The sequence below is a fragment of the Pempheris klunzingeri genome, chromosome 18 (genome assembly GCF_042242105.1).
Source record: "Pempheris klunzingeri isolate RE-2024b chromosome 18, fPemKlu1.hap1, whole genome shotgun sequence".
Taxonomy (NCBI): Eukaryota; Metazoa; Chordata; class Actinopteri; order Acropomatiformes; family Pempheridae; genus Pempheris; species Pempheris klunzingeri.
This window is the reverse complement of record NC_092029.1, coordinates 3710252-3736899: the sequence shown is the minus strand read 5'-3', so window position 1 is coordinate 3736899 and position 26648 is coordinate 3710252. Positions and strand designations below refer to the sequence as shown.

General features: G+C 39.7%; 1 protein-coding gene and 1 non-coding gene across 2 annotated transcripts in view; both read right to left on the bottom strand.

Moving 5' to 3' along the window:
• The window catches only part of ift172 (intraflagellar transport 172), a 37887-nt gene extending 12132 nt beyond the window's left edge, over positions 1 to 25755 (bottom strand). Inside the window, exons 1-28 of the mRNA XM_070849069.1 lie at positions 25633 to 25755; positions 24950 to 25093; positions 24321 to 24433; positions 24177 to 24216; positions 23671 to 23736; positions 23176 to 23255; positions 22897 to 22984; positions 22562 to 22776; positions 22288 to 22411; positions 21965 to 22060; positions 20712 to 20873; positions 20341 to 20394; positions 20146 to 20249; positions 18923 to 19008; positions 16714 to 16826; positions 13248 to 13415; positions 11844 to 11980; positions 10191 to 10298; positions 9281 to 9365; positions 8788 to 8880; positions 8162 to 8239; positions 6983 to 7231; positions 5658 to 5736; positions 4816 to 4936; positions 3625 to 3769; positions 1869 to 1958; positions 1578 to 1675; positions 1118 to 1253 (exon numbers count right to left, since the gene is read on the bottom strand). Coding sequence (XP_070705170.1) covers positions 1118 to 1253; positions 1578 to 1675; positions 1869 to 1958; positions 3625 to 3769; positions 4816 to 4936; positions 5658 to 5736; positions 6983 to 7231; positions 8162 to 8239; positions 8788 to 8880; positions 9281 to 9365; positions 10191 to 10298; positions 11844 to 11980; positions 13248 to 13415; positions 16714 to 16826; positions 18923 to 19008; positions 20146 to 20249; positions 20341 to 20394; positions 20712 to 20873; positions 21965 to 22060; positions 22288 to 22411; positions 22562 to 22776; positions 22897 to 22984; positions 23176 to 23255; positions 23671 to 23736; positions 24177 to 24216; positions 24321 to 24433; positions 24950 to 25093; positions 25633 to 25671 — 3111 coding nt within the window. The 5' untranslated portion in view covers positions 25672 to 25755. The remainder of the gene's footprint in view (positions 1 to 1117; positions 1254 to 1577; positions 1676 to 1868; positions 1959 to 3624; positions 3770 to 4815; positions 4937 to 5657; positions 5737 to 6982; positions 7232 to 8161; positions 8240 to 8787; positions 8881 to 9280; positions 9366 to 10190; positions 10299 to 11843; positions 11981 to 13247; positions 13416 to 16713; positions 16827 to 18922; positions 19009 to 20145; positions 20250 to 20340; positions 20395 to 20711; positions 20874 to 21964; positions 22061 to 22287; positions 22412 to 22561; positions 22777 to 22896; positions 22985 to 23175; positions 23256 to 23670; positions 23737 to 24176; positions 24217 to 24320; positions 24434 to 24949; positions 25094 to 25632) is intronic.
• Positions 25756 to 26071: 316 nt separating this feature from the next.
• Positions 26072 to 26143, bottom strand: trnaa-ugc (transfer RNA alanine (anticodon UGC)). The gene has a single exon. It is a non-coding gene; the product is annotated as a tRNA-Ala (tRNA).
• Positions 26144 to 26648: the final 505 nt, after the last annotated feature.

The following is a 26648-nucleotide window of genomic DNA, read 5'->3' as shown; positions in this document are numbered from 1 at the left end:
GTGACACAGCAAAAAGGAAAACTGCTGACAAAAGCAAGTAAAACCACTTAATGATGAAATTTCTTCCGAATATTCATTGCTCCGAATAAGTGGAGCTTAAAGACTTATGGTCTGGACACACACAAAAAAAATACAACATTAAAGTTTAAAGCACTGCAGGGCAGGATTCATATCATAATGTGAGAGTGAGCAACCTGTGCGCACACTCATTTGGCTGCTGTTACGTAAGAAACAGAGAACGGTTTCTCTGATTCAGCCCTCATAACTAAATCATGATTGGAAGTTGTAAGGGAGCCAGGACTGGAGCGTTATCTCAGCCGCTGAGAGCTTTTCAGGTGGGGAACGTGATCGACTCAGACTTCAGAGTGGCGCTGATGAAGATGCTGATCAGAGCAGTAATGACACCAGCCAAAGGATAAACTTCACACACTGTCCTTCTGCCAGTTTTCAGCTGATCTCACGTCAGCTAGAAGAACTGTGAGGATGCTGATGTTTGAAGGTGAATTGTAGGAAATCTTGATTTCTTTGCCTCATTTACAGAACATTTAACTTAAGATATATATATATGTAAGTGTATGTATACAAAGTGCCACAATGAGCTTTTAATTTATGATTTATGCTTTCCTAAATTCCTTAATTTTTTCCTCAATTGCTCATTTCCAGAGGGTCAACAGAGGACTCATCGAGCGATGAGTGGCTGCCGAGTGCCGACTCCCACTTCTTTCTTTCTGCAGGTTTTACAGGACACCTTGTTTTCTGTGGCTCCTTTCTGAAGCTATTCTTTAAATATGTTGTTGTTTTACAAAAGCGAGGCACGTTGTTAAAGCGTTAACTGATGAGCAGGTACAATAGTTAGTGATAGATAACAAGTGCAGCACACTAAACATTAATGGCCAGAGGACGCACGTGCATTCAGAGAGCAGATGGTCACCCTCATGATGCCGGGTTTCCACCAGATGCAGAGTGAAGTGGAAAAATGCATCCACGTCAGTTTGGTGCGTTTCATTTAAAATATCCAAAGATTTCTGGTTAACATGAATGAATCAAGCCTATTCCTAACCTTTCTCTAAACTTTGAGTTTGCTTCATTGCTCTTGTATGAACTCTTTGTACTGTACCTTGGCCAGGTGAAGGTGGGTCTCTGCCAACAAGTCGGGGTGATGTTTGGCCACCAGGCGAATAACATCATCAAACATCCGGTTCTTCTTGTACATGGTTATGGCGAGGTCAGGCTGCCTGACTGTGGCAAACAGCCTGCACACACACACACACACAGTCAACCACTAGTAACTGAATCGTTTGCTTTGTTTTGTTTCTGAAATTGTCAAAAAAGCGGACAGAGTGGACTAAAAAGAGTGAATCAGCCTAGACACATTGGAACATCAGAAAGCCAAGTCAAACAGGGTCTGAAATTACCACCTGTCAACAGTCAAATACTGTTTTTATCATTTGTCTCGCTGTAATTGAGGTGAGAGATGACTTCAGACATAATCATGTTACTTTGCCGCACTCCATTTGCCATGCTTCCAGCAGCCAATGATGCGCCAAATTACTATAAATAAAGTGATCTCCATTTACCTCTCAGCCTCCTTGAATTTCCCGTCTCTCTCCAGCTCCTGAGCTCTGCTGATGTACAGAGCTGTAACTTCCTCCTCTGTCATGCACTTCACCGCCAACTGCAAACCAAACACACCAAAACAGTTAAAAGAAAGAAATTAAAAACCGTATACACACTTTAACCCACTGCTAGTCACACTCTGTATTAGTGGAAAGTTTAATTTGCCACAGAAATGCACATTGGTCTGTCTTTATTTTACCTTCTTTTGTAGGTAAAAAGCAGGTAAATGAGTAGTTTGTGTCCGTTCTAACCTTGTGAGCCTCCTCCCAGCGTCCTGCTGTCGTGTACATGTCTATAGCATCTTTGATGTGACCTCCTCTCACAAACAGTTGCTCTGCCACCTACAGGCCATTGGCACACAAAACACACACAAGAGACGCTCAGAAAATAGACAACATAATCTATAATCTATATGCTCTCTATGTAGAAGCTTAGATTTGATATTATATATATCCACAGCACTTAAATATATATAAAAAAAAACACTTAAAAATAAAATCAGGAACAGCTACCTGTGCTCATATCATAAAAAGGAGTGTGATTTGTTACCATAGTGTGTTAAAGGAAGAATTTAGGAGAGACTGTAAGGGAGGAAAAATGACACATACACTCACTGTGAATAGATTTTTGCTACGTAAATGGAAAAGTTATATTCCACTGAACTTGTACTGACTCTGGCATCAATGCAGCGAATGTATGCGCTGGTTGTTCTGATTAGAAAAACGTTTAGTCATTGTTTTTTGTATTGAAATCACAGGTGTGAGTTTGCCTCATTGTTTGAATTTGCACTGAATTATACTTTTCCTGCAACTTCCACAAGTTGGAAAGCAAAGAGCTTGTTATCTTAATTACTTTCTGTGAATATGCCCATAGAGCAAACAGACTGAATTGGCCTGCTATTTTCGGAGGCTGGCAGTCTGTGGAGGCTGTTTGGCTCAGCTGAGCTCATCAGAATGAGCAGAGAACACTGCGCCTCACCATCATCAACTCTTTTGTGTTTTCTTTGTATTTATACCAGATCTCTCTTCCCCTTCTCCTTTTGAGCAGTCCTGTATTTCTGGTATTTAGGTAACTATTATTACAACCATCAAACTTGACATTTTTGCCAAAGCAACCCCAACAAGCACAGCCCACACTGCTCCATGGAGACTGAACTAATGCTTGTGTATGTGTACAAGGTTGGGAGTGTAATGGGTGACTGTATATTTCCCTGAGAGATGTGCAGAAATTAATTGCCGCTGGCGAAATGTCACTGCCTACTTCATCCCTCTGGCTGCCTCCATCTCACATAGTGAATGACAGAGAGGGTATTAAGAAGAGTCCAAATCTGGTTACCTCTACTCACATACATAAAAAATTCATCTTAGCAAACAGTGCCTATTTACAAATCCAGCAGACAAGGAGAAACATTAGTGTTCCTGTCGTTGGCCTCACTCCCCTTTTAGCTCGGCTTTTGGTCTCCACCTGCACCTGAGAAAAATACCCAGCCCTTAAGCTGCTAAATGCTCCAAACGTTCACTAGCTCGTCTGCAACTTTGCCCGTCTTCCATGTGGTGCTGAGCAGCTGGCTTACAGTCAGTTATCAGAGCGTATTGACTGAAACCAGCTGCCTGCTGCTGGGACCAAGACAGAGAAGTTGTGGGCAATAAAACCAACACAATGAGCTGAAAGACGCTAAATCTCTCTGTAGCTTAATGAGTCCTTCGAGGCTCATGTCCATCATCTACAAGCCAGCAAAGCAACTCCACAGACAATCTGAAAGAGGCAAATAACCAACACTTACATCAGCTGGTCAGTTTAAGTACGACAGGTAAAAGAACAAAAGCTTTAACTTAAGTTCAAGTTGCTTTAAGTATTTCACTACTCACTGAGAGCAGGTTTGAGTTTGTTTCAAGTTTACAGCCCATTTTGAACACATCACTACAGACTTGTTATCGTGTTCAGGCGTTATCAGAGGGAGGTCATAGGTCATTTTAACATTCCCTCTCCGTTTCCCTCCTTTCTCACCTCGTAGTCCTGCATGGAGGCGTAGTGCTGAGCTATCTTCATGTAGTATTTCCCTGCCGACGAATCCTCCTGTAACTCCAGGATGTGGACGGCTTTCTTCCACTGCCGAGCTGCGATGGCCGCCTCGATGGCTTTCAGTGAGCAGCTGAGAGGGACAGGGAGAAAGACAACGCACCAATTATTAAACTCTGAAGTTAAATTACTCTTGTAGACGCTAATTGTGTAGCTCCACCAAGACTTGGTTGACAGTAGGACAGAATGGACAAATAACTAAAGAAGAGTTCATTAGTTTTTAATTTTATTTCATTTCTAATTTTAGTTGTTTGTGGGTTTGTTCATTTCAGTTTAGATTTATTTATTCATTTATCATTATTTTTGTTTAGTTTTAATTTAGCCTTTATTAGAGTCAGTGTTAGTATTCAGTATTTTTTGGTATAATATATATTTATTTATTTATAATATATATTGGTCAGGTTCAGAATTGGTTTTACATTACAAACACAACACTGGCTCCCAGTCATGTAGACATCCTGGTCTTAATAAACAGATGCTCCAACGCCTCCTCATGCTGGTTCTATGTCAATACATTTGACCAAAGGGACAAAGAATAAATCGAAAAACATTTCCTTTATATCTTTATTTTAAATTTGTTTGTTTTTTAAATACACGACATCATTTCAGTTAGCTTTTGCTTTTTCCTTGAGTCCAGTTTTATTTGTAATTCGGTTAAAATAAAATGATTTTAAAATGATTTTTCACATCTAGGTTTGGTTTGAGTTTAGTTTTCGTGAACTATAACAACGTTGATTCATAGTAAACTAACTTTGGTTAGGATTTAGGCTAAACCAAATAATTTTACGGCACAGAAACTTTACTGGCAGAAAAAATAATGCGAAGAAATAGTATTTTTTTAAACCTTTGTTTTATCTTCCTACAGTCAAAATTCAGTTTCAGATGCTTTGTCAACCTGGAAAGAATAAAAATCTGGGCGCTGATTACCTCTTCATTTGGTATTTTTGGGAAATGAATATAATGATGGTTAAAGATATCTCTTCTCATCTCTCTATTGTGGTCCTCGTGATGATTTAAAGAACTATTGGCCATCTCTGTTGGATTGTGTTTTTTATGGTTCATCTTTCCTCCTCTCCATCTGCCCAAATCTTTGTCTCTACACTCCTCTACATTTCATACCCGGCTTCAATAAAGTGGTTGATGGCAGCGTCCATCTGTTTCTGCTGGACAAGGTAGTCTCCCCAGGCCTCCTCCAGTTTCACCACCTCGGCAGGGAAGGCGAGGCGAGCCAGCTCCACCGCTACAGGAAGCAGGAAGTACAAACTTTATATAATCTACTGAACACCTATGCTCAACTCAGAAACATACATCCAGCTGTTGCAGCAGAATATCACCAAAGTGATTATAATTTGTCCTCTAGGAGCCGTGGATGTATGTGAATATATATATATGAAATGACCAATTGACAGAAATTCCCATCCTTACAGCCTTAGAATATTTTCCAGCTCATTTTGGCTGATTACCGGTGCCGATATATGCACATATTCTACTTGCAGAGAACATCAGGTCTCTCCAGCAGCGGAATTAACTTATTAAGTTGCTAGTAGTTGCTCCTTCCATGTTCCTGCCTCATGTTAACAGCTTTTTGTTAATGCTTCCGGCCCTCCCTTAATAACCCATGGAGCTATGAAAAGTCTGCACAAGAGCCCTAAGCACTCGCAGACTTACTGTAGCGGGGTGCCTCAAAGTCCTCAAAGTGTCGACATTAGGATTGAGTCATACTCGTTAAACCCGCTTAGTCAACGGTTTGCATCACATGCGCATATTTAAAGCATCGTCTTATCAGCCTGTCATATCGGCAGTCAGGCCAGTACCGATGTTTTATTTTAAAGCCTTTATTGGCCGATAAAGGATAAATATAAAGGCTAAATATAAAGGATAAATATAGGCTGCTAGCATAATGAAACATTTCTAAACAGACACATTTTGATTTGTTATTTTTAATATAGGTTCTGATTTACCTTTCCTGAAGGCACCTCCTTTGCAGTAGCACTCCAAAGCTCTTTGGTTGTTTCTTATCTTCTCATACAGATCTCCTGCCTGGTCAGAGGACACAGAAAATATCAGTTCATCAGGACAAACGTACCCATTAGGAAAATCCAGTTCAGCTGAGTCAGGGTGTTCGGTGTGTTGTTAGGAAAGTAGGTGTTCACATACTTTTGGTCTGGGAAGCATATAGCATGCATCTATAGAATACAATTATATTTTGACAGCAGTGCACTGTGCACCAAGCCAGGCCCATAAAGGAATTGACTGACTGGCCTGCACAGAGCCCAGACCTCAACCCCACCAACATCTCTGGGATGAGACGCAATGTCGACTGTGTGACCTTATCGCCCAACAGTAGTAACGCTCTGGTGGCTGAATTGCAGCAAAATCTTGTAGGAAACCCTCAGAGGAAAAGTGGAGGCTGTTATGTTCAACTATCACATATTAATATCTGGGTGTCCACATACTTTTGGTCACATGGTTTATTCTTATTTGATAACGTGGACTTTTTAAGTTTGTATTAAAACACAAGGTGTCTGGTGTCCACATACTGATAGAAATGTTTTGAGTTTGCATATTTATTCCTCTGAAGTGTGACATTTAAACAAATAACATGAACGACCATCAGATATCAGATGTTTGACCAAAAGTGTCCAAAGTAATCTGTCTAAATCTGAAGTGATTTCAACTTCTTAACTTATTATTTATCTTAACAGAATGCTGATCCCAAAAGCTCCTGCGTCATTAAAATGAGTTAAAGTTAAAAGTTAATTTGTCCGAAGGCTTAAATGCAAATTGCATCAGCTTTTCTAACCTGTAAACAACAGAATACTAAACACGTGACCTTTGCAAGATACAGAAAATATACTGAATGTCAGCAGGACATATTGGCTAAATCCACACACTGCCAGCATCCATAAGAACACCTATATTGATGAAACCCTACACCATCGCCGTGCAGCAGCAACATTTTGTGTTCTGAGGTTTTGTTCCTTCTTTTCAAGCCTCTTTCCCACCTGTTACATGAACACAGATGGCTGGAGGAGAAGAAGTGAGTTCTCAGAGAAACAGCTACAGGAGGAGACACAGAGAAATAACAGACAGATGGAGAGAGACGGAGTGTAAAACTGAATCAACAAAGAAAAATGTTGTTCCTCTGTTGATACCTCTCCTCTCCTGGCATCTGTTAGGAGAGGAGAGGAAGATGAGGTGGCGAGGAGAAGGACTGAAATGAGTTAAAAGGAGAAAGGATATGATACATCCATATAGGTACAGACAGCTATAACGTACCACTCACCCTCTCATAAAACTCGCCCTTGATGAGACTGGCAGCTATGCGGCTCACAGTGTCGCTGTTGTTGGTGATCTCCGGCCGGCTGATGGCCAGTCGGGCTGCTTTAGCCGGCAGTCCGGCCTTCAGGTAGAGGTTGATGGCTCCCTGAAAGTCTTCCTCGCCCTCCTTCACCTCGCCGGCCTTCTCGTCCTGCCCCGTCTCCGTTAACCACTGGTAATAGTTCCCACGCAGGGTGTCCAGCTCCGGGTGGCCCTAAGGTCATATCGGGTTGAGAGCGGGGTTGTTTCTAAAGTTAGATGTTGGTTCAAATCAAACGCTGAAACGATTAGATGACTGAGAAGAAATGAACTGACAACAATAAAAAAAAATCTGTTCATCTTTAATCAAGCAAAAACGTTGAATATTCAACTTTGATTTGCTGTTTTTAACTGCTTTTATATATTATTCTACATTTTTGGATTGTTAATTTGAAATAAGCAATTTGTAGATTTTAGCTTGAGTCCTGAGAAGATATAATAGGCTATTATTCAATTTATATATTAATTGTTAGTTGTAGTTTGCATTTATAAGTTATGCTAGTTTGTAGTGCCTGTTCTAGATGGGATTGTATAGAAGAACACAAAGCACAAGAAAATACTTTAAAAAGAAACAGCAATAACACAATGCAGTTAATGTAAAAAGATCATTCATGACTACATGCACGATCTCTCTTTACAAGATGTTTGAAGCCGAGTTTAAAATCATTCCACAAACTCATCCTTTAAGACACCTGCCCAAAACAGGATTTAGAAAAGGGCACCTTACAGTTCTAATTAATAATGCAGCATGTGTTCTTTCTGTAATCAGACTCGTTCTTTATCATTTTGGGGATCTATTGTAGCTCATGAACACAGAAATTAACTTACACCTGACCTGGAACAGAGGTGGAATAAAAGTAAAGTGGGTGACCTGAGACTCAGATCCTTCTGCGTTTGGCTCTTGAGTTTTTATAAAGGATCGAGTCTGTGCTGAGGAGGATGTCTCTAGAAAAATGATCTAACTGCGAGCAGACCCAGAACACACTCTCTAAATGAGTGCACCACAGAAAAGGTTACAGTATGCACCCACAGACAGCAAGAACAAAATTTCCCTCAGGTAAAATGCAAAGTTGTTGAGTGTAAATTTAGTCCGTTCATTATTAACCTTGGCTTCTGCCACAGAAATGCAGTCGTCCCACATGTGAAGCTCCTGGTACATCTCTATAGCTTCATCGATGGCATTCTGCAGAAGCACAGAAAACAGCAATAATAACAGTCACAGTTTTAGCTTTGACAAGTAATAAAGCATCAAGTGTGACATTGATACGCTGTGTTTAGAGTTACTGATCTGGTGAACCAATCTCAGGTGTTTAGCGCGACGCTCACAGCTCAATGTTGAAGAACACAGATTGTTAAATTTGGTTTTTGAGAAAAAAAATCATAAATTTACAAGAAAAAAAACGAGGAAAAAGTATTTCCTCATTGCTAAATCAGACTAATGAGGTCATCCACTGCAGGCATTATAAATAGCAAGTGGTGGAGTCCGTGGTGTGATTTCTCATAAAATTGTGACTTTATAATCTCACATAATATTTGAGGTTTCTTCTCATAAATTTATGGTTTTTCTTTTGTAAATTTACGACTTTACTCTCGAGATTTTTCTTGCTCTTTATTCTGGGACATTTAAAATGGTAGGTAACAAACAAGCAAACTGTTTTTTCCTTCAGCTTTTATAAGCAATTGAGGACACAAGGTTTGGTTATATGAGGCAAAACAGGGTGCGTCACCCACCTGCTCCATGTAGTGCATCTCAGCCAGCTTGAAGTTCTTATCCAGCATGGCCACGTGGGCTTGGACTTGGAAAAACTCTGTTCCATCTCCTCCCTGGTCGAAAGACACGCACATAGTGAAACACCCACACACACACACGTGATCACTGTTGTGGTATTTATCATAGAAATGAATACAAATTACTTATTTCCTTCAGTAAATTCTAAAGTGATCATTGATTTTCAACAAAAATGAATCAAATTAGTATAGATTTCAGTGGAGAGTTTTCATCTTCTGTGTTCTAAATGCTGGGTTTGCTATTTCCACCATGGGCGGCATAAATCTTTAAAGCTAATATTGAATTATTCAGGTTTAGCTGTGTGAAAATGTACAAATTACAGCTACTGAGTATCAGCGTAGAATATTATTAATTATGCAGTACCACTCTCAAAACTCTTTATCTGTTTAGTATACAGTATGGTCAGTGTTATGTCTTTGCTGCTATGAAACACACCATATCCTTTGAAACTTTGTCGGCAATCTGGTTTGTTTGGTGGAGGAAACGTACGGTTGAGACGTCCCCCAACGCAGCAAAACACCTAGAAAAGGGAAAGAAAAATACAGGGAGAGCAAGAAAGTAAGCGAAGGAGGGAGCAACACAGAAGAAACACTGAGCAGAGGGAAATTAGAAGTTATCAATGGCCGGTCAAAGCTCTGAAAAAGTGTTCATTTATTGAGCATAGATAAATTAGAGCTTTTGTCTCATTAGCCTTTTAAAAAAGCTTCAGTCTGAGGAGCTGAGAAATGAAAAGGCACATCGTAGCATTTGGCCACTTTATTACCAACTCTCTCTGAACAGTTGCATCAGATTAATGAACAAGTCATGAAAGAAAAGGAAAAAAAGAAGAGAGAGAAAGAAAAAAAACTCCTTCTGTTTGACTCTTTCTTGCTTCCCTCCCTCATTAACATTACCCACTCCAGACAAAACCGTTTCTTTCCCCGATTTCATGATTTATGCAAATCAAGCCGATGCCTAACGAACAGCATATGCATTATTAATGACAGAGACTTGAAAAGTTTCTCAAAACAGAGAGAAATAAAGATTGAGAGGGAGGGAGAGAGAGAGAGAGAGAGAGAGAGAGAGAGAGAGAGAATGCTTATGATAGAAAATGTTTTAAAAAACTGTCATTGATGATTAATGAAGTTAGACAGGGAAGTCAGACCAGGACACACTCATCTGTGTGTGTGTGTGTGTCTAAAAAGTGTGCTTTTTATTCCAGGTGACCAAGGTGCCTTTGTTGTCTCCCTTCTCTTCAGCCCCAAAGATAAGCCTCTGTTACAATGAGGACGGTTACAGAATGTAATTAGTTCGGCGACACAAAGATTAGCTTGCAAGGTTGTGTGTGTGTGTGAGTCGTGCTGACCTTTCGGCGATGTGCAGCTGGTGAGCCTCTAGAGCCAGTTTGCTGAGCGTCTTCCACATGGCTTCAGTCTCTGATGACATCTCCAGGGTCTCAAGGAATGCTGTGGCCCTGTCAGCACACACACACACACACATAAAGCTGAGTCAGGCAGCATCAGAGGTCACACAGCCAGATATGACAGAACAGACAATTATACCAGTATTTTGTGTTGTTACATGCAGTACGAGTGCAGTTGTACCCCGACTGTGGACATGAAAATACAGCACAGGGGCAGAATTGAGACTTGGGTTATTCAAAGCTTTGTGTCCTGAGGGTCATAGTAAAGCCTTGTTGTGACATCGACTTTCTCTTTTAAAGATTTTTAAGAATAGAGCCATTTTTAAAGGCCTATAAATGGCTGCCAACTGGAGATGATCTGCTACCATGATGGTGCCTTGTCACTCAGTCTTCTTTCTCGTACACGGTTCCTGCAGAGTTCACCAAGCTGAATTTAAGACTTGTTAAGACCTTTTAAATACCTCAGAGAATTCACTGTATTACCTGTTTCACAATCAAACCAGCTAAAGTATGAAGGTGTAATGAAAATCACTACAGATGATGTGGCTCAGATGTTATTTGCACCTGGGGAGACCAGCCAATGTGGCTATTAACAGCCAGGTGTTAATGCTCCTGATAGCTACAAAAAAGCTTTTAATATTTCAACTTTTTTACATAATTCAAGTAATCGGCATGTAAGAAATATATAGCACAGATATTTTTTTTTAATATTTATTTTTATATTTTATTGTGTTTTTTAATGTTGTTATTGGATTTTGTTGCCAAAACCTAACCAAACTGCAACTGAAAATAATGGGGAAAAAATCTGAATAACAAGCCAACAAAATCTAAAAAGTCTTATAGTTTCACATGGGACTTGAGGGCTCCTCCTAGACTTGGAATAGCTGCTGTCCGGCTACTTAGACCACAATGCAAATAGACACTTGGATTATTTATTTCACATCACGTTCTTTCAATACTCCTCAGCAGTACAAAATAACAGTTCCTATGATGCCATTGATTAAATTAATGCAAACTACTGAAACAATCACGTGTGTAATGTCTCCTGATGAAACAAAAACATCAAGTACCATCACTGCCTACAACAGGCAAAAAAAAAACCATTGTAATAGCTTTTAAGGAAACTGAATTCAATGCTTTTTAACACATGACAAGACCTGCAGATACCCTGCCTTACCTACGGTCGATCTCTTATCACAAATACAAGAACAAGTCACCAAACTCCTCTGAGAGGTAGCTGGCCTCAGTTTGTGTGACAGTTCAGAGCTGCAGTGAAGAGTTCAGCTGCTGCTCCTCCAAAATGAGTGGGGTCAGTTACAGTGATTTAGGCTTCTGACAAGGAGGCTCTCTGAGAGCATCATTTTGGAGGTGTTCAAATCACGACACACTGAAGAGATTATATCTCCCAGCTGGCCTGGGAGCTCTGAGGAAACCCTCAAGAAGAGCTGGAGGAAGCTGCTGGATAAAAGGACATCTGGCCTGTTCTGCTCGCCCTGCTGTCACTGGGACGCTGACCCAGAAAAGCAGCAAGAAGCTGGAAGGCCGGACGGATGTTCGCTAATGACGGGGAAGGGCTGGTTTTCTGTCCAAACTTACCTGTCATAGTCCCCGTCATCAATAGCAGTACCGAACTCAATGAGGCCTTCGTCCAGAAAGTATGTCACAGAGTTGACGCCCTCCGCCACGATGACATCTGTCTTCCCATCGGCTCTTTCTAGATCCACAATGTCTCCCTGAGGAACAGATGTGAAACCAGTTTAAATCTGAATTACAGAAGGGGATGCTGCAGTGGTGCACTTAAGTACAAATTTAACATATTGTGTCCTTTTTCGTGTCACTTTCTACGTCTACTCCATTGAAATTCAGAGGGAAATATTATACTTTTTGCTTTATTTGACAGCTATAGTTTTTAGTTTTCTAGATTTTATGACAAAAAGATATCATCAGCTTACAAAATATGATACTGTGATCAACAATCTATGGGAGTAAAATCCTACTTACACGTTTATGCATCAGTAATAATAACCAAACAATGTAATATTTAGTAATATAACACTCACAGGAGCCATTTTTCTTTTATTTTTGAAATAGTTTTTGCTAACGTTACAAACTCAATAACATTTTGAATGCAGGACTATGTGTGCTATTGATAACACCTGACTTAAAGAAAGGATCTGAATACATCTTCTTCTACCACTGGGATGTTGTAATTATTAGTTAGCCTTTAGCTCTAATGATTAAACTCTGAACAAACATGAAAAAGTCACTGCAAAAAATTGAACATGTTTAGAATATTATGGGCCAAAATAAAATGGACATGTACAACAGCATTTTTTGTCCAACAACAACAACAACGACGACTGATGCACTTTACAAAAACCACCAAAAATGTCTACCTGCCCCCATGCAAGAGCTTTCTCTGGCTGTTCTTTATTATTAATGAGAACATCAGTGAATGTTCCACAAGCAAGTTTTAAAAACTTGTGCCTGCCCAGGGCAAGAAAGTGCTCCAGGACAGAAGCATTAAAAACTTGCTCAGTCGGCTTCACAAGGAGTAAGAGACACAAAGCTTGAGGAGATTAAGTAAAACAAGCGGTTTGGGTATAAAAACAACAAACTATAAAATATATATCAACTGCAAACCTGGTAGCACAACCACCATGAATGTGCCAGAGGCCGAAACTCTTTTTGTAATTATTCAATATTGTTATTTCAATTTTTGCATGTACTTAAAGGGAAACTCCACCAACTTTGATATTTACAATTGTATATCACCTTTGGTGGACCTGGGGCACTTTCATATCTGACAAAAAAAAAACCCTGATTCATAAGACTATACATTTTTAAGTGTGCTTAACAAAAACAAAGTGGGGGGTGTGGAGTTCAGAAAAGATGAAGCATGAGCACAGTTTGATTGTGAAATCATGTAAACATATAAACATAAACATATAAGTCCTCCAAACAAATACACCCTCACATACAAAGAAAAGAAAGTCTCACCTTTATTGGGAACATGGTGATGCTCTCTGGGCTGTCGATACTGTACCAGATACAGATGTTTCCCCTATTTTGGGCAACTACCACATCGCTGCCGGGAACCCACTGGACATACGAGCAGAAACTCAGCACGGTGGCCTTTACACCGGTCTCTATGTCATACAGATGCAGCTGAAGAGGAAGGAGACGATTATTTTTATAATTGTGAATTTCATCATCAGTGATGGTCTGACCTCATCAAAGGGATTGATACCACTCTCATACAGCATCACTGTGGTTCCTCTGAAGCTCAATAATTATCATGTTTTATCTTGTTTAATCTGTGCAAAAAGTGGGTGCTAACACAATAACCAATTAAAACTAATCAGTTTAAGTTGATTTAAGTTACACTTGCCCTTTATGAGACGATAAGCTTCCTTGCTACTGAAATCCTGAAACGACTCCTGCAGCACAATCCACTGTCACAACAATCCCTTTTTTAGTTTATAGGTGTGCTAACGTCTCCCTGAAAGCCGGCGACAACATAGGAAGACATTTTATAACTAGCATTACAGCCTAAGGCAAGCAAGAGAAAATAGATGACTTTTGTTAATTAAATTCCAGACTTTTTAATACCATCTACGGTATATTTTCGAGGAAATTGAATGTAATGCTTTTTAAGGCTTTTTGAAAACCTGCAGAAACCCTGAATCTTCATGCAAACCGAAGATAACCATCTGCTGGCTCCTGCTTCGTGATGAATTAAGAGGCCAAAGAGCGAATAAGTGAAAAACTTTTGAAAAATGTCCATCGGATATCTGCAGGTAACTAGTAGCCAGAGTACGATGTAAGAGCCAGTAGAGCACAGTACACTACATCACACTGACATTAACACAATTCACATAAATCTTTTGTATGAAAAGGATGTCTGATATGCTGGGACAGTCATGGCAGATTTTGTTTAGTAGTTAACACACTGATTGAACCCCTATTTTCCTACTTCCTCTCTTGAAAAGTTTACGTTCAGCATACTAAGTAACTTGTTTGTCTTGAAAAAAGTTGATTAACTTCCACCAGCTCCATATGGATATAGACACTGCAATCTATTCTACTCTGATGAGTTAGGATTATGTAGATCCCTATAAGCTACGGTGGCTCCCCAAGCACTTAATATGTATGTGCGTGTCTGTGAGACCGCCCGCTGTTGTAATCAGCTCCCTTAATACCCCTTCTCACCTCCATTTTTAATAAAGCTCTGTCTATAGTTTCACCCTGGAGCTCAACTGGCCAAGTTTTAATGCAAACAGGAAGAGCAGCCTGTTGATAAATTCACTTGAAAGCAAGTTTCAATTACAGAAACATTTGTTATACAACTTATAATATTTTATATGCTTTTTTTTGATTCCTTACTGGCGGGAAGTGTGATGAATACGTGCGATGAGCATGAATATCCAAAAGTTTGAAATACTATAAATCCTTTTCAGTCTGTTAAGTATTGAGTCACGTTTTTAGTCACTTAGTTGGCCAATTCTAATCTTTATTAACCATCACTACTGAATTAAAGGTGCATGGGATTTAAAACAATCTCAGTGGCATGAATAGGAGTATTTATGGATTAAAACAAATAGTAAAACAATAGTAAAGGTTTTAACTAGAGGTCGACCAATAGGTCAGTGTAATAACAATAGCTTGAAGCAGGAAAAAGCCAATTATTTGGCTGATAAGTAATAAATACCTCAATGAACATATAAATCTGGATCTGAATATCAAGCTAACTGTAAGAGATGTAGAATGTAAAATAACACAGTGGTTAGGAGCTGTTTTTTTTTTTTTCTTCTGTCAAAGTCGGTAATTCCAGTAGCCAATAAAACGTCACTGGCTGAAGAAACAACACACTGAAATCCAAAGTGTTCACATCACTGTTCTGACTAGAAGCCACTCACTGTAGGGATTTATCTTTCTGTATAAGAACCACCAATCTTTCTCACAGCGTTAAAAACAAAAAGAGTGATTACGCAGATTCTTCTGTTTTGAATTACCCTCAAACTTCCCATCATTTGCTTATTGGGAGTTCTTTCCTCAGCCACTTATGCACATAAGTAAATGTTTCACTGCGTCCCATTACAGTTCATTTTGTACATTTGTGCCTATAATTTTAAAAAATCCTTAAACGTCATTATGTGCCATACAAGTACAGCAAAAAGTTTGAAGCCACAGAGGGGTTCCCAATTACCCGACTTCTCCATGTCTTTGCTCCGGGGCTTGAACATCAAACTGTTTCATTACCCCGGGGCAACAACTGACAACAGCTCCCTGCCACTCTCATCCTGCACACAGTCTCTCAAAAAGCAGTGGATCTCAGCACTGCCAAGCGAAGAACAGAACAAAAATCAAGACCTTTTGGAAATGTTGCTGGCTTTTAGTGTTGAGCTGGGAAAAGGGGAATGTATGTTTCTCCACTTAAATAGAATAAAAATGAATTACTTCCTGGTTTGGGCAGGGAAGAGCATGAATAAAATGACTAAATCAAAATACTGTGCCCTTTAGTTCGTTCTGTGTGCTGTGCAAGCAAACGTTTCCAATAAAATACCTGACATACCTTTGCACTGGGTTTCACCAGAAAGGTTCAAGCTGCTTTAACTTGCTTGCTGCTGTAACTTCATTATTAGAAAAATGTTATTTCCATTCCCATCTCTTTCCAGCAAGTACATGCTAACATATATTATAGCAGGGCCAATAACATGTGACAGCTTTGATGAAATCAGGAAAAATATGATAGCAAAAATGAATTCAGCTCATTTTCTTTGCAAATGTTTTGAATATTTGAATAAAATACATCATTATTTTACTGAAAACACTTTTAGGCCCCTTTGAGAGTGAGCTCACCTGAGGTAAACCCTCCTCGGAGCCACAAAATGAATCTGAGGAGCTGCTAGAATATTAATGGTATAAGCAAGCAGCAAAAACATTTATGCTGGCCAAAATGATAATTATTTTGAATGACTGGTAATTGCCTAATAAAACAAGCTTTTTTAAAAGAGGTCACAGGACAAAAAGTTTAGTAAGAGAAGATATTTCATGCATAACGTCTTTGCTGGGCTTCTTCCTGCGCAGCTTAAACGTTGAACGTAGTTCCAGTGGCCCCACAGAACTGAATTTTCATCCCTACTGTGTATACGGCTGGGTTGACATAACGTTGTCTTGGGTTTTATGGCAGCCCCTGAGGCAAAGTGTGTCCACACTTATTCTGACTGAGCATCCCATCACCTGGATGACCAAAATGACTCTATGAAAAGCCACAAATCACGTCTTGAGTGAAGGACGTGGCTCTAACTTCGGACATGTACCAACCAAGGTGCAGGTTTTTCTCCTTTGCGTATCACTTTACAAATCATCAGTGTTTAAAATATGCCCTCTCTGCCTTTAGGCCTCTCTCTCCTTATTTCCTCTCTTAAGGTCCCTCAGGGTGAGGCTGAGGTTTCATTCTCACCCGCAGCTTCTTGTCCCTGAACAGCAGTTTGCGTCCGGTTTCATTGAGTTCCAGCCAGTCAATCTTGGAGTCATGGCTGATAGTTCCCAGATTGTAGCCCCCGGCCAGGTCCACTGAGGGGAGACAAAAGGGAGACAGCTTTACAGTGCAGCGGTCACACAGCCAGTGTGACAGTGTATCTGGCTAAAATTGGCCTTATATTCAAGATTAGGAACCAGCAAGTCCTTTTATAATTACTCATGATTCCATCAGGCAGACTTAGCAGTTTCTCCACTTTAAAACTTACCTGCTCTGGGATCAAGTTGATATTATTAGCCTGCTGATATATCTGGCCAAAATCTACTTTTTAATTAAAATGGAAAATGGCTCAGTCAGTGTGGTCCACTCTCTAGAAATGATACAGCTCAACTGATGAGGAGCTTAATATTATGGCGAGTAATCGTGTCTTAAAACCAGCTGTCTGTAATATAATATATGCAGCATCATCAGCATCCGACTGTGTTCAAAAGCTGCAGATTGAGGCCATTTTCCATCAAAAGCACTTCACAATCCAATAGTGCAAAATGAACATGTTAGTCTGCAAGAGTTGACAGGGTTGTTGATCAAAACTGATGACTCACTATTACTTGGACAGGTACTGAGGACTCTTGTTCTGAAAATTCACTCACCAAGCTGTTCTTGCCTTGGAACAAAAATGTGTCAGATTTAAAAGCACAGTTGGCAACACTCTGCGTTTTTCTTATTGTTAGCAAATCCCACAGGAAGGCCAAAAACAACAATCAATTGATCCCACTAACCAGTTATTGTCTGTGGATCCAAAGCTTGATATTCCTCTGTGCCATAGAGCTCCATTATTGTCCAAAAACTATTAAAACCACATCAGAGAGCCACACTGTGGCACTGAGTGACATGTTCTCTCGTCACCACGAACACACACACTTTAGTTTAATTTGACTCAGTCCCACACACACCATCCTGCTGTTTGAGTATCTTCTGCTAAAAGACTGATGCTGCATTCACATGGACTCGGGATGGTAGACGGCAAACTGGATATAGTTTTAATGGACGAGAGCAGGACAGTAAAATCAGAGGAGGTCGGCAGAGAATAGTTAGTTAGAACTACGTCGTCTGAGACAGAATTTACAAACGTATGTTACGTAGCCCTAATGAGACGTCCCTAATGAGAAAACATGCAATAATGTATGACATACTGTTTAATGCTACATTATAATCATGCAACGCATTAAATAATCTTATTCAATATAATTCACTCGATCTTTTGTAAACAATGCAACATATTGTCATGCGTGGTTCGTGTTGCCGTCCTGCCATTCTGTTGGACTGTTTGTTTGTTTTCCCACACCGTCCAGAATGTGTTTGTCTGTCTGCCGTCTACCGTCTGCCTGAATCCACGGGAACGCAGCGTGAGTGCCACAGACTGGCTAAGGAAGTCAGGAAGCATCAAGAAACGACTAACATGCTGTTGGTCTTTTGCGTAGGATTTGTTGACACTAAGAAAGACACAGAACATTATCCTTTAAGGTAAAGCGTGTGAGATTTAAAGCAGTTAAACCACCAGTGAACAACAGCAGCACGCACAAGGCAGTGCGATCCGAGCAAAGGGCTAAAAAAGTTCTCTCTGTCTACAGTGGTCCTTTTTTGCCTGATAAACCCCCACAGTCCCGTTAGACGAGCTCCAGCTCCTGCTCATCACCTTTCACCTTCTATATGTGCTCATTTGAAGTCCTTTCACACTATTAATCATATAAAAGTGGACATTGTTACATTAATACTACCACTTGGAGATGGATGTTTCAACCATTTATCCATTTATTTTGCTATTGCAACCATTTACCCAACTTGTCGACTCGACTTCACGTCAATTTCACATCATTTTCACGTCGATTTCACTCTTAATCACAGTATAGGTCTGATATATATGATACATATTGATATATATTCTGATATATTTCTCTCCATCATGATCAGACCAGATCATGATTTCTATTTTGTCCAGTTAGTTGAGCTGCTGTATATTTTTTCCACATAACCCCTGGCAGCTGCAGAATTACCCCCTGGGGTACAAGTACCCCTGATTAGGAAGTACTGCTGCTTTAAGATATTGAATATCAGACCAATCTAGACATAAATGGCTACAGTGGTGATGTACACATCCACAAAATTTCATTTCACAAACACACTTTCTTACCGATAGCAATGGTCTTTATGTCAATCAGATACGCAAGCTTCTTGTTGTCTTCAGCTCCTCTCTGCCTCCTCTCATTAAGTCGGACACTACACACACACACACACACACACACACACACACACACATATATTGATAAAAAGAAACCTTGGTGAGTGTAACTTGGCTGCATTTATGGTTATTCTTCATGTAAGTATCCAGCATCAGCTCAGCATAATTGGCTTCAGCTGCTGTTCTTCGTATTGAAATCCCAGGATGCCCCTGCTCATGATGTTGTCATGCTACAGTGTCCAGCCAGAGGCGAGGAGCAGTCACAGCGTCCTGAAACCTGCCGGCCTCAACAGCAGTCAGCCATTAGTCAGTCACCCAGGGACTGTCACTCCTGACACTTTTGACAGGGCTGAATATTTTAACGTGGATGTGTGCTGACTAGAGTCTTGCTGACTCCTCTGAAGCCTTCCTGTGATGATACCTGGGTTTTCTGCACAGCTCAATACACCCATCTAAAGGACAGAGCTGGAAATACAGACTTTATAGGGAAAGATGTGGTCAATCTTATACAAAAGGTTCTCAGGGGTTGAGCTGCACCTTAAAAACTGTCCTTTGTCTTGGTTTCACGTGTGATAGTTAGATTAAATTGGTGGGGCAAGGAAGGACTCACACAGAGAGCAAAAAAGGAAATTAGATTAGAGTCCGGATTTCAAACGTTTTCTGAATTCCTTTTTTTGTTCTCTTACTGCCTTGAACTGCAGTCAGAAAGATAGTAGCAATAAATAAAGTATATTTACATTTCTTTTTTTATATATTTCATTTCATTTTTACCAAAACTGGTAAACACATACATAGGGCTATTTTTACAATGTCAAAATGCAACATTATCACCTTGTTTATTTTGGGAGATTTATTATTCTTCTAAATCTTTTAATATTTAAATATTATTCTTTTTGTATCTCAGAGGTCACAAATGGTATTAAGACATTGATTTGAGCCAAGTAAAACTAATCAAAGTTCTGACTCATTGCTAAAACAACTAACTTGTTGTAACTGAGGCAGATAACATGGAATATTTCCTATTGCAACACCTGACTTTTTTTTTTCAAAGCTTTTTCTAATCTTACTTATATTATAACTTATAATTGCTCACTTGTTCTTTGGAACTAGACAAACCTGCTGAGGTGTTACTAAACTGGCATGATGGGGTGTTTGTTTTGTGTAACTGGGCCAACCTGATGAGGTGTGGGTTCATGAATTCTGTTCTGACTGATCCCAGGATCTCATTGTGACTGTACTCCACCAGGCTCAGCTCCCCAGCATTAAAAATCATGCACACCTGAAACAGAACATACCACGGGATATGACAGGACGTTCCTTCTTAATAAAAATAGTTTCAAGCTGCAAAGAATCACACTGTGTGTACTCACTGATTCATTTTCAAAGAAAAACTTTTCATTTCCCCCAGAACCGGGCCACGGCACCTGAAAGAGAGAAAACAAACTTTAAATTCAAATTTTGCAGCAGTAATCACTGCAAGTTATACGACTGAAGATGAACAGTTCACTTCTGTTTATTGTGAGAAGGAAACACATACGTATGATATAACCAGACAGGTGGGAACATGTGGCTTTTCAGTGGAACTACTACTGAAGAAAAATCCCCACAAAACCTGTTCACAGTGAAGTCTGTGGGTTCATCTGTGCATTTCTCAAGTCATTTGACGCCACATTTGAAACGACATTCATCTTTATTAGACTGCCTTAAAGTAAGTAAGGCGAAGTGACCCTTTAGGTCCTACCTCACTCAGTCTATTTGTCAGCAGGTCACCCAGAAGAAGAGTATCGGAGGTGTGAGCCACCAGGTAGCGATCCTTGCCCATGATTTTGACTTCTTCTATCTCATAGCCATAATAGGACTTCAGGACCACCCTGGTCCCTGTAGAGAGGTTCCTCACTATCACCTGGAAGAGGAGGAAGAGGAAGATCAAGCCAGGAAAGAGGAGCGAGAATAAGACAGCTGAAGGTACACACTTTTCATTTGTATTTTATGAATCATGGGGGTGAGATTCAACAACCTGATGCATTGTCTGGATCTTCTCTTCTTACACGGTAAGAATCAGAATAAGACAAATCTATCAGCTGTAGCACCAGGAAAGAAAGAAGTACTGCCTTGATAGGAAAATGTAATTCCACATCAGCTGTCTCATTAGCTGCGAGGGCGAATTTCTCAATTATAATCTCATCAATTTTAATTTGTATCTTTACTTTTTTCAAACCAGTCACAACAACCAATTCATGCTTTAATTAACTTGGGATGTTTTTTGCTAATCAGAAAATCCTAGATTGAGTTCAAGGCCATTTCTATCAGTTGTGGTTCCAGCATTATTATTCTGTGTTGGTCTGTACCAAAAACTAATGACTGTCAGAGCTCACAGTTATTTTTCCCCCACTTTCAAAGATTTATGGTGCAAGTAGGATAATAGAGTATTTGCTCAGGAATTAGAGCTGGCTTATACATATTTACACACTTTGTTGAATTAGCTTACAAATAATGCAGAATAGAAAAGGTGATCAGATGAATATCACACAAAATGCTGTTGGAAATTAGCCTAATTAATATGCATGTGAGATGTTTGGCTCATTTTCATTCTGGTTGTTTGGTGTCCAGATGGGGGCTCATCAATGAACTTCGTTATGTTTTCAGCTATTAAACTTTCTCTTTACTGGTTCATGTAGGGCATTAATAAATGAGGAAATAGGAAGATTCGGTATTTAACCAAAAACTGGATGATTGTTTCCAAAAACCTTGATCCGTCTCTTTTTAATTATGAAACTGAGATACAGGACTGTTTTTTTTTTTTGCACTTGTATTAATTAAATCTGAATGAATGGTGCTGCACAATCAACTGGCTGTTTTCATTTTCATATCATCTGTTTAATTGGAAAGTGGCAGAGTCCAAATTGAGGACAGGAGTTCTACTCATCATTTTGTGCTATTAAAGATGCTGTAAAACAGATTATTCCAGTTTTGTCTGGTTGTCTGGGTCCGTACCTGACTCAGGCCCACGTAGGTCATCTCAAACTTGTTCTTATAAAGGGTTCTCCGCAAGCAGCAATCGAACAGCTCCACTCCTCCACACAGCGTTCCCTATCAACACACACACACACAACAGATAAATACATAAAACAGCATGTTTTTCTTTTTTACTGATTTGTGTTTTAGATTTCAGTGTGACAGTAAATTGAATTTGAGAGTAATATCAGTCTAAAACCAGGTTTAGTGAGGTATGTAACCACTGCTGCAAATCATCTGCAAACAGCTGTTGGTATTTAAGTCATACTGGATTAAAATGATGTGATAGATCAAGTATTTACAGCACAGAGCCGTGATCCGTCTTTCTTCCAGGCCAAGCTGGTGATGGTGTAGAGGTTGAGGATCTCTTTCGGCTTGGCTTCATCCCACACGCCTCTCCTGGGAGCCCAGTTAAATACCCGCAACCTACGTGGGACATGAGGAGGAGAAACAACATGCAGAGCGTCACACAAATGATCTGAGACACTAAAAGCCACCTGCTTCCTTTGGATTTGCTCCCATTAAGATAGGTATCACAGAACTGTCTGTAGATCAACTGAGAGATCGTATACTGACCGGTCATAGCTGCCAAACACTACAGACTGCCCGCTGGGGCTGGTGGCGGCCACGGTGAACTCCCTCTCTGTCCGGTCGCGGGTGTAGTCGAAGGTCTGCAGAACGTGACCCTCTCTGCCGTAGGCCACCACCTTCTTGTCACAGCCGCCCACCATGATGCTGTTTGCACCCCAGGCCAGAGCGTAGGGTGGGGACGGGTGCATCAGCAGCTTACCCTGTGTCAGAGTGTCAGAGTGTGAGAGGGAGTGCGTTTAGTTAGTCTGTTAGACACATTAAATATGCACATGATGGGACAAGTAAGGATGAGGATGAATGATCTGTGAAGCTGTGGGTACCTGAGACTCTCCTGAGCCCTCGTCATCAAAGAAGTAACGCACGACTGTCCCATCAGCGTGGCCGGACAGGATGCCTTTACCAGAAACACTGACACAGAGCAGGAGAGTGACGCTGACTGAGTGTGCTAATAAACAAGTGTATCATTTGTGAAGACTTGAGGAGGACCAGGTCAGTCAGCATGCAGCTTTTCTGCTTTTTCCCCAAAATGTTTTGGGATTAACAAACCAACAGTGTATATTAACCGTTGGTCACAATTAAATATGAATATGAATATTTACTTGGATGTCAGTGACACCACGCAGGACTCGGTGCCATAGATGGTTGATGACTTGTTTGTCTGAGTGTTGGCTAGGCGAACCTGGAAAAAAAGCCAGAATATTAAAGAAACATCTTTATTTCAGCACACAAAATTGTATTCATCATTTGACCTAAAACTGTTATTGTATGCTGGTTTTAATCACACTACAGCAGATGGTAGTTATTATAGCTGCTAAGTAACATGTTAAATGTTATTTTAAGCAAAAAATAAATATATATAAATATCTGACAAGGTGAAAATGCCTCTGACGTAGCAAGTACACCACAAAAACTAAAATATCCATTAAAATATTAGTACTACTACTATCACAGTTACAATTTCTACTACCAGCACTTATGTTGTGTCTGCTATCCCTCCTCCAATTATAATACATATAATACACAAACAACAGTTATATAACCTGTAAGATTTACATAACGTCTCCTGTTTCTGAGGACGTGTTGCTGACACTTACCTTGCCATCCACCAATCCATAAACAATTGCATGCTCTGCAGGCCAGAGCAAGCAAGTCACAGCACTCTGCGAGATAATGAGTAAAACATGTCAGAGAGATATCAGAAAGTTGGAAACTTTTTACAGGGAAAAATGGCTTTTCTGACACACAACAACTGTTGAAGTCTAAATTCTAAGCATGAGACACAACAGGCAAAATGTCCCAACCCATAACTTCTAAATCATAGATATTATATTACACAAACTTAACACTAGAGAGAACTGCACCACCTATGCAGCATTATTAGTAACATGTTTGAAACATTTGAGATCCTTTTTTAGTCTTGCATGGCCTCAAATCAACTAAAACACCTGGTGAACACTCACTGGCCAAAATGATTAGATATTATTAGCTGTTGCATTAGTAACATCATCATCTCTTACAAACCATCAGCTGGGAATTTCTCTTTACAACACTGTTACTGCTTCAGCCTGCTGTTCACTGTAAAAACAAAGTGTTCACTTACCGTCTGAACAAATTTGTTGCAAATGGCTTTCTTGTCCCCCCTACGAAGGAAGTATAACACTACTAAAAATGTGTTTGCACACATAGACATAGATGAAATGAATCAAGACTAATATGAGGGATGACATCAGCCAAAGGACATTACCAATCCTCTCCAATTCTGTACACAAAGATGATGTTGTCGGACTGGGCGATGGCGATTTTGGTGGAGTCTGGTGAGAACGCCATGTCATTCACATGATAGCTCTGTTTTCCATACTGACAAAAGATGACATTGGAGTATTATCATTAACACCCAACCTGCTGATTAATTTCATACACTAAGCTTACAACTTAATGCAAAACAGAAAAGAGCCAAAGTGCAGATTAAAGACAATCATTTGTAATCACCTTCCTCTGGATTATTAGCACTGAGATCTTGTCTCGCTATCAGGAATATAAGCTTTAAAACACTGCAAGAAAAGCTGAATGAGAATCAGATAAAAGATTTTTTTTCTTTATTTGGACTATTTAAAAAAGTTTTTTAATGTTTTTCTTTTCTGTAACGCTGTCTGTCACTGACTGCTGCTCTATACTTGGATCATGTTTCGTATGATCAACCCTCTGTTTAGTTCTTGACCAGATTTGTCTTACTATTTCTTTTGCATTGTTATGTGTTGTGTTCTCTGTCTGTTCTCCTGGGTGTTTATCTGGAAAACTCAATAATGCATCCCAAGGGCTTCACACTGACATTATAAATGTGACAGCATTAGACAAGCTGCCCTCCTGTCTCACCTTGGAGTCTAAGGGTTTGGTGGAGAATTTGTCTCTTCTCTCTCCCTGCTCATCATACAGTAGCACCACTCTGTCGACAGTGCAAACAGCGAACTTGGTGTTGATCGGTGCCCAGGCCATGCAAGTCACTTTGGCAGCACCCTCCTATGAGGACAGAGGGAAAAAAAAGTCAGAAGTGAGAATTAGCTAATACCTTAGCCGAGCATCTCTTCGGCTAATTTTAGCTAGCTAACCATACCCCGATACATTGTGTTATGCTCTTTAAGGACGAAGGCTCGCACCAAACTCCATTGAAGATTTAACTGTTTTAACCATGAAAGCTGGTGTAGCTTGGCAGTAGTCAATACCTGCTAGAATAACCTTTGCCAATGCCCTAGTCACTAAAACGCAGACATTACTAGTAGCACTTGTTACATTACGATTACACTTTCCAACCAAGTAACGCATTGTAACGCTAATTGCTAGCCTGCAAAGTAACGTGTCTGCAAAAAATCTCCCTTTAATACCAATTAAATAAGTATCAGTAAAGTAAATTAAATGCCGAATTGACAAGAGGGAATTATCATTTCTGATATTGCTTTCGGGTCACGATATAAATATCATTAACGTTATACGGTCACACTTCTTAACTGATGTTGCTCTCCAGCATCAGCTAGCATTAGCTAGCCTGCCACCGAACTTACCTGGGGTGTTAATAGTGTCTTGAGATGCTTCAGTTGCATTTTCGGACGTCTTTAGGAAGCTCGTACAGGGAAGAATATCATTAGCGCTGAGATATAGTGGAATGTTTTCTAGATTGTGGTCATTCTGTTGACCAGCTCCGAGATAGCAGCTAGCAAGGAGGACATCTTTGAAGTAAACATAACTGTGATCTCCTTAGTTACCGCTGAGGAGGGCACTTGTGGTGCGTTTAGGACTATGGGAAATGTTACTACTGTCCCCATTGAGTGTAACGTTGTGCGTTTCGATACATTCTAATATACTATGATCATATAGGGTGCGACATGATAAAAAATACATCTATAGACAGTTCTGTATATGTTTCCTACCTGTTTGGCTTTTCTACGGGTGGTAAGTGAAAAACAATCAACCATTCAGATGATGATGTAGGAAAAAAAGTAGTGGAGATGCCGGGGATTGAACCCGGGGCCTCATACATGCAAAGCATGCGCTCTACCACTGAGCTACATCCCCTTCCATGTAAGTCTATCAGAAAATTAATTATTTATTACAATATCCCATGTTTCCATGCCAAACATGGATGAGAGTAATTCATAATATTAATTATATAATTAGAATTATATCATGATTTTATAACACAGCTGAATAATCTATAATCTTTTTAGAATCTGTCAAACTGCCAGTGGTGTATTCCTCATATTCCTCATGCATAAAATGATCCCATAAGTTGTTCATTAATTTGAAAAGGCAAAAACCAAACGCCTTTATTTAAAAAAGCCTTTGATAAAGAAAGTGGGTGAAATGTCATATTTGTGACATTTCCCCTTAATTTTTAAGATGCAATTTAAAACATCTCAATATTATTCATCAATGTAAGTTGTTTTGAAGGGATATATGAGACACTCCAATGGCCAAAATGAAAAGAAAAATCTTAATTTCAGCCCTTAATTTGAAATACATGCTCTTTATTGTCAATTTATGGTGTTATTAAGAGTGTGGTTTATGTGCAATGTGTAAT